At 39.3% G+C, this 13,866-nt stretch overlaps 1 protein-coding gene across 1 annotated transcript in view; it reads right to left on the bottom strand.

Annotated features, from left to right (window-relative positions):
* Window positions 1-13,866, bottom strand: part of camkvb (CaM kinase-like vesicle-associated b) — a 103,954-nt gene that overhangs the window by 12,481 nt on the left and 77,607 nt on the right. The window contains exons 4-7 of the mRNA XM_051673480.1: window positions 8,671-8,745; window positions 5,609-5,747; window positions 4,835-4,955; window positions 4,535-4,610 (exon numbers count right to left, since the gene is read on the bottom strand). Of these exons, the coding sequence (XP_051529440.1) occupies window positions 4,535-4,610; window positions 4,835-4,955; window positions 5,609-5,747; window positions 8,671-8,745 (411 nt within the window). The remainder of the gene's footprint in view (window positions 1-4,534; window positions 4,611-4,834; window positions 4,956-5,608; window positions 5,748-8,670; window positions 8,746-13,866) is intronic.

The following is a 13,866-nucleotide window of genomic DNA, read 5'->3' as shown; positions in this document are numbered from 1 at the left end:
CAAGTAGGCTCACTGGGGGAAACACATATTTGAGAAGTCCAGGGGGCCAGCTGTGTGCCAGCGCATCTATACCGAGAGGTGCCTTGTTCAGGGCGTACCAGAGCGGGCAGAGGGAGGATTCTTGGGAGGCGAACAGGTCTACCTGTGCCTGTCCGAATCGACTCCATATCAGCTGGACCACCTGAGGGTGGAGTCTCCACTCTCCCCTGAGGGTAACCTGCCGTGACAGCGCGTCTGCTGCAGTGTTGAGGTCGCTGGGATATGAGTGGCTCGCAGCGACTTGAGGTGCTGCTGTCTCCAGAGGAGGAGACGGCGGGAGAGTTGTGACATACAACGGGAGCGCAGACCGCCTTGATGGTTGACATATGCTACTGTTGCCGTGTTGTCTGTCCGAACTAACACATGAACCTCCGCAGGGCGAGCAGAATTGCCCGAGGTGCCACACCATGTTGTGGCCGTGCTGAGTTCAGGAACATCGAAGCACTTACCTGGCTCCTTGTGACCAACCCCGGAACAGCCTGGGATAGGGGAGGAAGAGGCCTGTCCTCGTGACCCGTGGAAAATGTCAAATCAGGGGTGGATTTGTGCCACAGCTGGGCGTGCAGGGGCGGGGAGACTGCCGCTGGAGCGCCAAACCTGCAAGGATGGAAAGGTGGACGGTGGTCATGATGACGGCCGTGCACACCGGGTACGTGACCCAGGGAATGAGGAAACTGCTCTTTTGCTGAACTGTTGGGTACCGCAGCCACTTGGGCATGTGGCGAAATTAAATGAAAAAGCAACAAAAGATTCTCCTCCTGGCCCTCCACCAGGGGATGGAGTGGTCTGCTTACCAGCTCTAAGGTGGGTTTCGTCTTCCCTGGGTTGCCCGTCTCAGGGGCGCTTCGAAGCCTTCCAAGGGTTCTTGGTGGCCGGCCGTGAGATGGGTGGCATCTGCTTCCTGTGGTGGACTCCACGCCGGGGCTGGGCCAAAGGGGCCCTTGGCAATGAGCAGGCGAGGTGTGGGATCTTGAGCTGAGCCGGGGCAGGATGTGCCGGATAGCCTCCATCTGCTGCTTCACCGTCGAGAACTTCTGAGCAAAGTCCTCGACAGTGACGCTGAATAGGCCAACCTGGGAAATGAGGGCAGCAAGAAACCGTGCCTCCTCGGCCTCACCCATCTTGACCAGGTTGAGCCAAAGGTGGCACTCCTGGACAACTAAAGTGGACATCGCCTGCCCGAGAGGCCGCGCCGTGACCTTCGTGGCCCGGAGAGCGAGGTAGGTCACCGAGCGCAGCTCCTGCATCAAATCTGAGTCGGAACTACCCTTGTGCAGTTCCTTAAGCGCCTTGGCTTGGTGGACTTGCAGGAGAGCCATGGCATGCAGGGCGGAGGTGGCTTGTCCAGCAGCACTGTAGGCTTTGGCCGTCAGGGACGACGTGAACCTACAGGCCTTGGATGGGAGCTTTGGGCGTCTGCTCCAGGTGGCAGTGCTCTGCATGCATAGGTGCACCGCAAGCACCTTATCCACTGGGGGAATCGCTGAATAGCCCCTGGGGAGCTGAAAGATCAGGACTAGGCAGTAAAAGGTGCCTCCCACGATCTTGTCAGCTCCTCATGCACTTCCAGGAAGAAAGGGACTAGAGTGGGGCGTGGCTGCTTTGAGCGGCGCAGCGAGCCCAGGAACCAATCATCGAGCCGCGAGGGTTCAGGGTTCCACTCTAGCCCGACGCTCGCGGCTGCCCGGGAAAGCATGTCCATCATTTCCGCACCAGCCTGTGACTGGGCAACCATACCCGAGGGGGGGAGCCCAGCTGAGGCTTCTGCGTCTGACTGGACGAGCCCGCTCTCCGATGCTGCGCTCGAGAGCTCATCAGCTTTGCGGACTCCGAACAAGAGGTCGAACTTGCCGTGAGACGAGCCGGCGGACTCATCCGGAAGCCCGATTGGGGCAGATGAGCATGCTGGGGAATGGGAGGTCCGTGGGGGGATACCCGGCAGAGGTGGTCCCGTTGGGGTCCCCAAATTTGCCCCATTTTTTACGAAAGCAAGCTGCAACCGCAGCGTTGCCATGGTCATGTTCTCACAGTGAGACACCATCCACGAATGCTGTCTCCACGTGGGTCGCGCCCATACACGAAAGAAAGGCACTTTTAAAAAGATGTGTCTATAAAAATACGTTCAGTGTGTGCCGCTCTTTTAGAGAAATATACTCTTTCAGAAAAATATACTCTCTTTTTTCTGCCGAAGTGCCCAGGGGCGTTCTCTGCAGTGCACCAGTGCAGAGGAGGGAGAAGCCGCTGAAATGCGCCGTCAGATCCAGCAGAGGTGAATGAACAGTCAGCTCAGTAAACATCGACCGTTCAGCTCCGAAGAGAAAATCTGAATGAGTGGTTGCATACCAGCTCCTTTTATACCCGTATGTCCGGGGGAGTGGTATGCAAATACCACTCGCCACTTTTCATTGGCCTTTTATCAAAGACTAGAGGTGTCTCGGGCTCCCAAGAGTGACCCCTAGTGTCACTACATCGACACAACGTTGCGTGAGTGACAGATAGGGAACTGTAATTCGTTGTTTACATGTTGATCTACTGGCCCCTGCCTGTCTACAGGGATAGCTCACCCAAAACAAAATGTCATCATTTACTCAACTGTATGACTTTTTTTCTTCCATGCAACATCAAAGGACATATTAAAGGTGTCATGACATTCTCTTTATATATATATATATATATATATATATATATATATATATATATATATTTTTTTTTTTTTTCTTAAGGTTCACTTCTAATGATAATGAATATGATTTTTATTTTTATTTTATTTTTTGCGCCAAAACTTTGCATCATAATTTGGTAATATATGATAATTTTCCACCCTTTCTCTGTGTAGCCCCATTATGCAGCCCCTCGAATACAGATTATTTTAAACTCAATTGGAAGACAATGAACCAGCTGCAAAACAATAAAAAACTTTTCTTCAGGGTTTACACATAATGCACATCCAACACATGGCATCCAAATATTTCAAACTATTTAATCAAGCCCTGCAGCACCATAAACTATAAATATCATGACAGACAAAACATTAATGAATGAAACTGGTTACTTACGTTTTTTGGGGTCCAATAGTGTTTTTAACTGCCCAGTCTTTCATTTATTCCCTTTGCAAAGCTTGAATCATATTGTGACTTGTTCACAAGCAATCCTTACTGATATGAGCCAAAAACACATATTAAACATGCTAAAATGAGCAGGGCCAGGTTAAACCTCCACGGGGCTCTGGACTAGCTCATGAATATTAATTAGGTCACGTGATCTACAGCACTATAATAAGTCTATAATCAAATGAGTCGCAAACTACCAACATATGTATATAATCACAGAAGACTCGCCAATGACAAATATGTCAAAGCTTTTCCAATAAAGAACACATGGTAAATACATCAGCCCTTGAATGGCCATTAGTACAAATGTAAGATCATGTAAAATCATTTTGTATAGACTGCAGCATACATACAAAAATAGCCCACACCAATGAGGACAGATATATTTACCATGCAATCATGTTAAAACTACTAAAACAGTCAAGCAGAGATCTGCATAGAATTAAATGCCAATCACCACTATCATCAAACCACTCAAAGTGCAGTCTTCATTGTCTTGAATGCAAACCCTCAAATAATTTAGGTTAAAGGTTAAAGGCATCCATCTAGTCCATGCTTACATAGACAAACAATTAAAAATAGTGCATATGGGAACAAGAATGCGTCCTGGACGTGTTTATACTCAAAACAGCAAGAGGCAGCTCAGCAGAATGAAACAGAATGGAGAAAGTTATAATTCAGAGTTATAACTTGATACAGCATCTTTTAAAAAGCGTCGTGAGAAACATGACAAAAGTCAAAGACATGTGTCTAGTGCATGTTTATACAGGAAAATAATTAAAATAGTCCAGATGTGCATAGGAATGTGTCCTGTATAAGTGCCCTTTGGTGTGCAGGAATTGTAAGCATATCTGTCCTGCTCTCTCCGTTTACCGACTGAACACCAGTGTGCAGGGCCAAGGGTGCAATGATGTAAAAGGAAGTGTTGATCTCTTGCTGTGGAGGCAGTCATGCATCAATAAAGGCCCCCGTATGATGTAGAAAATTTGCAGAAGTAGAGAATGACCCGTTTTTGCTGCTTGGTGTCAATAAATGCTCCTTTTGTACTAGAGATGGTGTTTTGAGTTCTGAAACTTACTGAATGTTTTTATAGTACAATGAAATCTTTTCAGTATGTTGGTATTTATTTATTTTTTTAAAGTGTATGGTGACTGAGGCTGTCATTCAGCCAAACATCTCCTTTTGTGTATGGGTTTGGAACAACATAAAGGTGAGTAAATTATGCTAAAATTTCCACTTTTGGGTGAACTATACCTTAATTGGGTGGAACTTAGTAAGTGACAATGCTGATCATCAAAAGTCTGGCTTCACAAGACTAGTGTAAACAGTGTCTGTATAAAGCTACCATTTGTTGATTTCAGGTATATAGGGAAATAGAAACTCACAGAATGTACATAATCACACCAAGGGCCCAGCAGTCCACAGGTCGGCCATATCTCTGTCTCCCAACGACCTCTGGAGCTGGTTGACGAAACAGACATGGGAAAATTATGCATGGGGGCATGAGTACTCTGGTCACCACTGCTATTCTAATTTTAACAACTTATTATAGCCATATAAATTCCATAAAATCATGTAGACTCGCTTTATACTCTTTTTGTTGTTGTTGTTCAAAAAAGACCATCTGCTGCAACTGTCCCCATGGGTTTTTAAAGAGGTTTTGCCTGTTTTGAAGAGCTTCTTACCCAGATACTCTGGGGTTCCACAGGGCTCCTTGATGAGTCCATTCTCTAGTTTTGCCAGATGGAAATCACTGATGACTATTTTAGAATGTTTCAGTCGGTTGTAGTACACCAGATTCTCAAGCTAGAGAGAATGAGAATAACAAGATGACATGCTGGTTCCTTTGATTTATTTTTTCAAAACAGACAAAAAATACTGGATAATAGTTAATTTGTGTTCCAAAGAAACTTTTCCAGATACAAGAAACATTTTCTTAAGCAAACTCCATTTTCTGAATAATAATAATAATACTAATACTAATAATAATAATAATAATAATAATAATGTACATCATTTGTGACTAAAGTTATGGAAAACTATGTGTAGCTGTCAGCCATGATACAAGTGAGCATTACCATAAAAATGTGCTAAAACAAAACATATGCTTATCATATTTCACCCTGAATTGATTAATTAATTGTTAATTATCCATATTTCAGGACTATTTCCATGATAATTAAGCACATCTCCCCCTAAATTCTAATTACTGTAATATGGGAAATTATCATTTTCATTACTGAAATACAATTTCCTATTTCTTTCTTTTACGGGGAAATATGACCCAGACATGATCTTTATAGGTGACATTCACCCCTTTGCTGTTGTTAACAGATAATAACAAGATACGATTGACTAAAACATTAAACACAAATTATTAGTTACTATATCACTTAAAATAATATAGTGAGGGTGTGAAAATGTTACTGGTAATCACCAGAGGGTGCTGTGCTGTGTACCTTTAGGTTCCTGTGAACAATCTTCAGGCTATGCAGGTAAGCGACTGCCTCCATAACCTGTCTGATCACATTGCTGGTGTCTCTCTCAGAGTAATAGCCTTGATCCAGGATCCAGTCAAACACTTCTCGACCTGTGGCTCTGCAAGTGAGGACAAATGGGACAATAAATTCTAAATGCTAAAGTGAACAGTTACAGTAACATTTATTTTATTTTATTTAAAAAAAAAAAAAATGTGTCATTCAAAGCAACTTTTAGTGCATTGTGGCACAATGGTGACAGGGTAAATCTTTATTTGTGACACCTAACCACTACCCTACAGTGGGTATTCATTCAAAATAGGCTTTCTACCGCCACGATCACCACGTGAATGAGCCATTAGCAGCTCTAACCCGCTAAGGGGCGCTATAACTTTAGAATTTCAACAGGCCAGAGCTGAATGCCTCAGAGCTCTTTCTCACAATGTAATGACCATTACGTTGGAAGCAGTAAGGGCAAGTTAAGCTTGTTTTGCAAACTGCCATAAAAAAAAATAAAATAAAATAAAATAAAATAAAATAAAATAAAATAAAAAAAGAGGAGAAAGAAGAATAACAACAAACTTTAAAATACCAAAACATTTATTTTCTGCCTAAACGTTGCCATGGAGACGTATGATAAATACTTAACTGCAGCATTCAACATTCAAAAGGATGTCTATGCATTGGAGAGTTATTTGTTTGCATTTATTCATTCACATTTCATTAGAGAAAATGACAATTTGTGAGTATTTTTATACATATGCACAGACGTTATGAGTGAGCATCATTAGACCGCATATTTGTGACATCCAAAAACTGTTAAGACTCTAAACATGTGCTTTCTTTTAATGTGCCGATAGGTACTGAAGTATATTACTTCAAATAAAATATTATAAAATATTTTAAAAATAATTACAATTTTCCATTACATGAATTAGTGTGGAAGTTAGTACTGTGACCACATTATTTGTATAATATTTGTCTCAATTCATGCGTTTGAGGTTTACGCTACACGTGATAACCAGAAACTCTATGCAGTTCAAACATGTAGGTTATGATCTTTGTTATTCATTACCTGTGAAGGTGTTTAAATCTTTTGTTTGAGCTGAAAAAGGTGCAGTGGGGACTCACATGTTGCCAGGCAAGAACATGATCGATTACATTAGCAACATACATTGAAAAAATATACTGACACTAATAACAAACAAACTCAGTATAGCTTTATTAATTTTGGCAGTTTGTTGTTCATTCAGTTACTGATTGATTTTATAATGTCGCATAATATTTGGGAGCAGCGTTTCGACGAGAAAGGACGTTCAGATTTCATACAATGTCATAATTTGACAAGACCATCATATTGTGAACGTGAAGCACAAGTTAACATGATGTTAACATTGCTTGATAATGTGCACCATTTGACACCGAATAAAGAAACCTCATTTGAACATAAAAAAGTGTTATTGCCAACTAATAGCTCAAACTGATAACGTTATAAGTTGTGCTGATCATCTTGTTTTTGAACCAGGTCGAATCTCCTGCCTCTGTAAGTTTTTAAGTATAACGCAGAAGAATTTTTTCCTGTATACTGTACATATATATTGTATAATGTATATATACAGTATATATATATATATATATATATATATATATATATATATATATATATATATATATATATATATACATTAATTACATTTATTGTTGCTGTTTTTTCATTAGGGCTAACAAATGAAATTATGAATGTTCACAATGTTTTTTCGTTTTGATTTTCAAGAAGATAATTAAATAGCTAATTTCTATGAAACAGCAGTTAAGTTATTGAAAAAGGCTGACATTCGAGCATTTTTTTCTGTATTCATGAGCTAACTAAGCTATAATTTTAATGCTGCCATTCATTTTGCATTGTTAGATCACATTCTTCACATCAATAATAATAGTAATAATAATAATAATAAATAAATAAATACAAATAATAATATTAGCAATTTAGTCATAATATCTCTCACTTTCTTCACACTACTAAACAATGGTGACAAAAGTGTCCCTTTGTGCCTCTTGGCGGTGATTTTGTGAACGTGTCTCACCTGTGAGAATTTAAAGTTTTCTCACCGTGGTACTAAGGCTCATTCTGGTTGCTTACCCACTGTACCACCACCCCCATTAACAGGTAAACACAACACGCTGAGCTGCTATTTTGGTGCGATTCTGAATTATTCACACCCTGCTCTACACGTTGGCACCTTCAAAGTCTTCACTTTATCATGCAAATGTAGCAGGCACAAATCAGACAATCCATGCCACAGATACAGCATACAGCAGGGACAAGGTATTACAATAATGAATGCAATTCCAAACAGACATGTAGGAATGTGGCAAGGACGCATTGGTATAATCATGCTAGGACAGTCTGAGCACAGGGTTTATTTCTGTTAAATTTCAGACGCCAGCAGCTGTGACTTAAGCCTTGTGAAGTCAGTGTCAACATCAGTTATTCATTTTCATTATCAATAATAAATACATTCATTGACTGCATTTGCTGTACATCAACACAATTCTTCAACCTATGTCCATATTCTTACTATACTTAATTTAAAAAATAGATTCACATACTCTTTTATATCTGAATATCATAGACTTATATCTGAATACTCTTGTTCTCGTAAACGTGCTCACTCATTTATTAATGAATTTAGTCAGTCACTGACTATTTGTATTTGCATTACTAAAAGTCAAGAAATTAATTCAGCATGCACACCTTAGCATGAGCACAAAACACTTTTTTACGCATGCTTGTCAGTTGATGTTCGCATAAGAACTTTTTCACATCAGTTTCTGCTTTTATAAATCTCGATTTGTTCCTCACTTTTAACATAAGATCAAATCCATGGAATTTAGGATCACATCTGATTGTACGTAGGTTTTATAAATGAGGTAACTGGGACATTGAAATTTGGTTTCTGCAAAGTTCGTGCAATATTGTCATACACCACTCCCTGTAACACTGTAAAGAATCATTTCCCTCACAAACAGAAGTCAGGACTTACAGCTCAAGGAAGAGGTAGTACTCCTTCCTGGTCTCATAGACGTCCACCAGCTGGAGGATGTTGGGGTGTTTCACCCTGGAGAGTAAAGATTGGCAAAACACTCAGAGAGTTTACAGCACTCAGAAGTTAATAAACTTCTAGCAGATGTAACTAAAAGTTTGCTGGAAAACTTTAAGCATTTTGCAGCATTTAATATTTGAATACTAATTTTCAGCTCAAGGGCAAGAGCAGGCTGCTACTAACAATAAGATAATGGGAACAAGAAGCGTGAGAAAATGTCAGGGTTTAAAGCATCTGCCACATGCATAAAAATACCTGTAAACTCTAGTTGCTATAATCGAACTCATACTAGCAATATGTAACTGTTACTGATGTAAGTATTACTGATGTTTTTAACATTGGGTCATGTCAGGAAAAAAATATCAGAACACTGTACATAAGAAATAATAAGCTGATTTAAAGATATGTGCTTATGTGCTGATTTAAAGATGTGTGCAAGCAAAAGAGAGGTGGAAACTCGTAAAAGTGCTTATTCAAAAAATGGCTTTTCTTCTGTGCTTTATTCATTAGCTGTTGTTATTTGTGAGCAGGGACCAGAATGCAGAACTGCAAGACACAAATGACATGAGAGACACTCTGATGATTACACTCGTGGTAGATCATATACAATCATATATTATCATTACTATTAAAGTATTTTTTGCATCTCAAAGCTTTGACATGTTTGGTATGTTTAACAAAACACAGTTGCATTAGGTGTCCAGTGTATACTTTTGAGAGCAGAGGTCTAAAAATCTTGATGGTGAACATCAGTTGTTATATTAATTCAAATCTATTTGAACTCTTAAGTGCCCTTTCAAATTGGTAACTTCAAAGCTGTGTCAGTAGCTGATGCTGTGGGAGCTCCTCCTAGGGGTGGTGACCTTGAAACCCTATACCATCATACCCAAGCATAGGGCTGGTTATGAATGGCTTTCTGCCCTATGACTGCGTCATCATGGGGATATAAGTTGGAGCGCAGCAACACACCAACAGAAGTTTCTTCTTTAACCCTCTAGAGTCGACGGAGGCACCGGCGCGATCACTTGTTTTTTTTCTTTTAACAACGGCAACGACTTAAAATACTCCATCAATTATAGTCATACAGATAAGAGGAAGACATCATTCCAAACTATAAAGGGTCTACTTTTATTTGCATCAACTCACAATAAAAACAAAACATGCTATTGTAAAATACAGAAAACAAACAGGATGCACTTTCTGCTGCCTTCATCTCCGTGAACTTTTGTCTGGAGCAAGTCACAAAACTTAACCGAAACTCAGCGTATAATTGACGCACAGACATGATAAATATGTCTGTATAAACCTTGAAATGTCTACTTTTAAATGAATCAATTCAAATCCAAATCAAATATTCTCAGATTATGTAATGAGTATGAAACTAATGAAAGGTACACATTAGACTGTAATATCTATAAAGTCTTAGAGTCATCATTGTGTAGTTTGATTAAATATGATTGTAAATTGTGTATAAAAATAAATAATTAAATAATAATATTAATATTTTGTTCCTTGCCACAGTCGGCGACACAAAACTCCATAAGATGTTGGTTAATGGAGAAACCAGGCTCACTGTGGGGGCCAGGTCTCCTCTGAATAAACAGCATGAATATAATGCCAATATTAGTTATTTATGTGCAGTGCAAGTCATGGTTTAAAATGAGTAAAGTAAGTAAGTGTTAAGGGCCAGTGTTTAAACAAAAATGTTGTATGAACTGTAAGATAAATGACTAATGTCTTTGAAGTTCATCCTGGTTTTAACTGCAGATGTTTGCATTGTTCTTTGTTAGTTGGCTAATAAAGGCTTTTGTTGGCAATTAATTGATAATCTATGTATTCCATTTTAAGAGTTTAGTCCATCATTTGACCATGGTGATGCAGGCAGAGATCAGTGAGGTGCATCGCAGATCAACTGACAGGTCATTTCAGAGAGGTCTATCCTAAGTCCAAGGTTCAGGCAGTGACATATGAAGTATCGCATGTCTTATGGTTGGAGTAGGCATCAGTTCATCCCCTGAAGTCCATCGTAAGAGACTGAAGTGATGTCAGGCTGGCACCGGCTGCATTTAGTCATCATCACTCAGAGACACGTAGCAGTGGAGTCCGACACCAAGCAGAAACAGAGCTGGATCTAGCCGGCTCTGGTAACCTCGGGATATGAATCCTGAAGTTGAGACGGGGAAACAAATAGAATAATATTATCATAGATGCCATTACATTTTTTGCAGAGTTACAGATCATGATAAATGTTTCTGGTTCCAGCAGACCAAACTAAAGCAGCCTAATTGTGAGTTGATGGAAAAATTAGGTGTATGCCTGGCTAAATAGATGAGTCTTTAGTCTAGACTTAAACTGAGAGAGTGTGTCAGCATTCCGAACAGTGATAGGGAGACTATGCCACAGTCTAGTAACAAAAGTTTAGAATTAATATGAAATTTAACATGTAGCCAATGTAACGATGATAAAATTGGGCTAATATGATCATATTTCTTGGTTCTAGTCAGCACTCTGACTGCTGCATTTTGAACCAATTGAAGTTTATTTATTGAACTTGCAGGACATCCTCCCAGTAATGCATTACAATAATCTAGTCTTGAGGTCATGAACACATGATTAAGTTTTTCAGCCTCAGCAACAGAGAGCATGTGTCGTAACTTAGCAATATTTCTGAGGTGGAAGAATGCTGTTGATTTTCATAGGACAGATTGGTATCAAATATAATACCTAAGTTCTTCGCTATAGAAGACGATGTAACAGTACTTCCATCAAGAGTCAAATTATATTTTAGCGGCTTATTTTTAGAGGTTTTTGGTCCAATAATTAGTACCTCTGTTTTGTCGGAATTGAGTAAAAGGAAAATTCTGGCCATCCAGACTTTGATTTCATTGATACACTCTGCTAATTTGGAGAATTGTGAAATTTTATCAGGTTTCGAAGAAATATAAAGTTGGGTTTCGTCGGCATAACAGTGGAAACTTATTCCATGATTCATGATAATATCTCCCAGGGGAAGCATATATAAGGGGAAAATCAGAGGCCTTAAAACTGATCCCTGTGGCACTCCGTACTTAACTTTTGTGTGATTTGACAATTCCTCATTTACACAGACAAAGTGGTAGCAGTCTGCTAAATAGGACCTAAACCATGCTAATGCAAGTCCACAAATGCCAACATAATTCTCAAGCCTATTCAGGAGAATGTCCTGATCTATGGTGTCGAAGGCAGCACTAAGATCTAAAAGCACTAGAAGAGAAATGCAGCAACGATCAGATGATAAGAGCAAGTCATTTGTAACTCTGATAAGTGTAGTCTCTGTACTGTGATGGGGCCTAAATTCTGAATGAAATTGTTCATGTATATATACTATTTCTCTGTAGAAATGAACATAGTTGGGAGAACACTACCTTTTCTAGTATTTTTGACATAAACGGGAGATCTGAAATCGGTCTATAATTAGCTAATTCTCCAGGATCAAGCTGTGGCTTCTTAATAAGCAGTTTGATAACTGCCATTTTTAATTTTCTTGGGAAATGTCCTAAGGATAGCATGGAGTTAATAATATTAAGAAAAGGTTCTGAGATTACAGAGAATATCTTTTTTAAGAGCTTAGTTGGTATTGGATCTAACATACATGTTGTGGCTTTTGATGTTTCGATAAGTTTTGTTAGCTCTTCATGACCTATTACAGCGAAAGATTGAAGTTGCTCATGAGGAACATTATGAGACACTGTTTTCTGTGGTACTGTGACAGACGATTGTATAATTCCAATTTTATTTCTTATTATTTCAATTTTATCAGTAAAGAAATTCATGAATTCTATTGTGCTGCGATGGAATATCTGGTTCAGTCGAGGCTTTATTCCTAACCAATGTAGCCACAGTACTGAATAAACACCTAGGATTGTTGTGGTTATTTACTATGAGTTTGCTAAAATATGCTGACATGGCAGCTTTTAGTGCCTGTCTGTAGCTACAGACACTATCATTCCATGCACCGCGAAATACTTCTAATTTTGTATTCTTCCACTTGCGCTCCATTTTCTGAGCTGCTCTCTTGAGAGCATGAGTGTGATCACTGTACCATGGTGCGGGGCTTTTTTATTTTTATTTTCTTTAATCGAATGGGGACGGCACTATCAAGAGTGCGAGAGAAGACTATATTTATATTTTCTGTTATTAAGTTCTTCTGGACTTTTTGTCTTACTGAGTATATGAGATAAATCTGGAAGATTATTAGTGTCTTTAGTGGTCGAAAGAATAGTTCTACTTGAAAGATGGTGTGGTGTAGATTGAGTAACATTAGCTGATTGCAGAATACAAGAGACGAGGTAATGATCTGAGATGTCATCACTCTGCGGCAGAATTTCTATAGTATCAACATCAACTCTATATTACAGAATTAAATATAGCTTATGATTATGGTGATGAGTTGGTCCTGTCACATTTTGTCAGACTCCAAGAGAGTTGAGAATATCGATAAATGCTAATCCCAATGTGTCATTTTCATTATCTATGTGAATGTTGAAGTCATCAACAATTAAAGCTCTATCCACAGTAACTACTAGATCTGATAGAAAATATGCAAATTCACCAAGGAAATTAGAATACGGCAGGGTGATCTATATAATGTAGCAAGGGCAAAAGACGACAGAGATTTTTTATTTGTATCTGATGGTGTCACATTGAGCATTATTAGTCCAAAATACTTAAATTTATATCCTGTCCTCTGAGTAACACCAAAAACTTCACTGTAAATTGCAGCAACACCTCCTCCTCGACCCTTCAGGCGAGGCTCATTTTTATAACAATAACCTGTGGGAGTAGACTCATTTAACTAATATATTCATCCAGTTTAAGCCAGGTTTCAGTCAAACAGAGCACATCCAAACTATGATCTGTAATAATTTAATTTACAATTAGTGCTTTGGTTGAAAGAGATCTAATGTTTAGTGGCCCTACCTTTATATGATGTTCATGATCATGATCTTCAAATGTTGTTATTTTCAAGTTTTACCTTAATACATTTTTTTCTAAATGATTTAGTGAGGGGTTTGTGTTTGGTAGTACGGGGAACAGACACAGTTTCTATATGATATATTCCTTCTCTATGTGTTGTAGTTTATGTGACCTGTGTGA

The sequence above is a fragment of the Myxocyprinus asiaticus genome, chromosome 35, assembly GCF_019703515.2.
Source record: "Myxocyprinus asiaticus isolate MX2 ecotype Aquarium Trade chromosome 35, UBuf_Myxa_2, whole genome shotgun sequence".
Classification (NCBI taxonomy): Eukaryota; Metazoa; Chordata; class Actinopteri; order Cypriniformes; family Catostomidae; genus Myxocyprinus; species Myxocyprinus asiaticus.
This window is presented reverse-complemented; position numbering and strand designations above follow the sequence as displayed.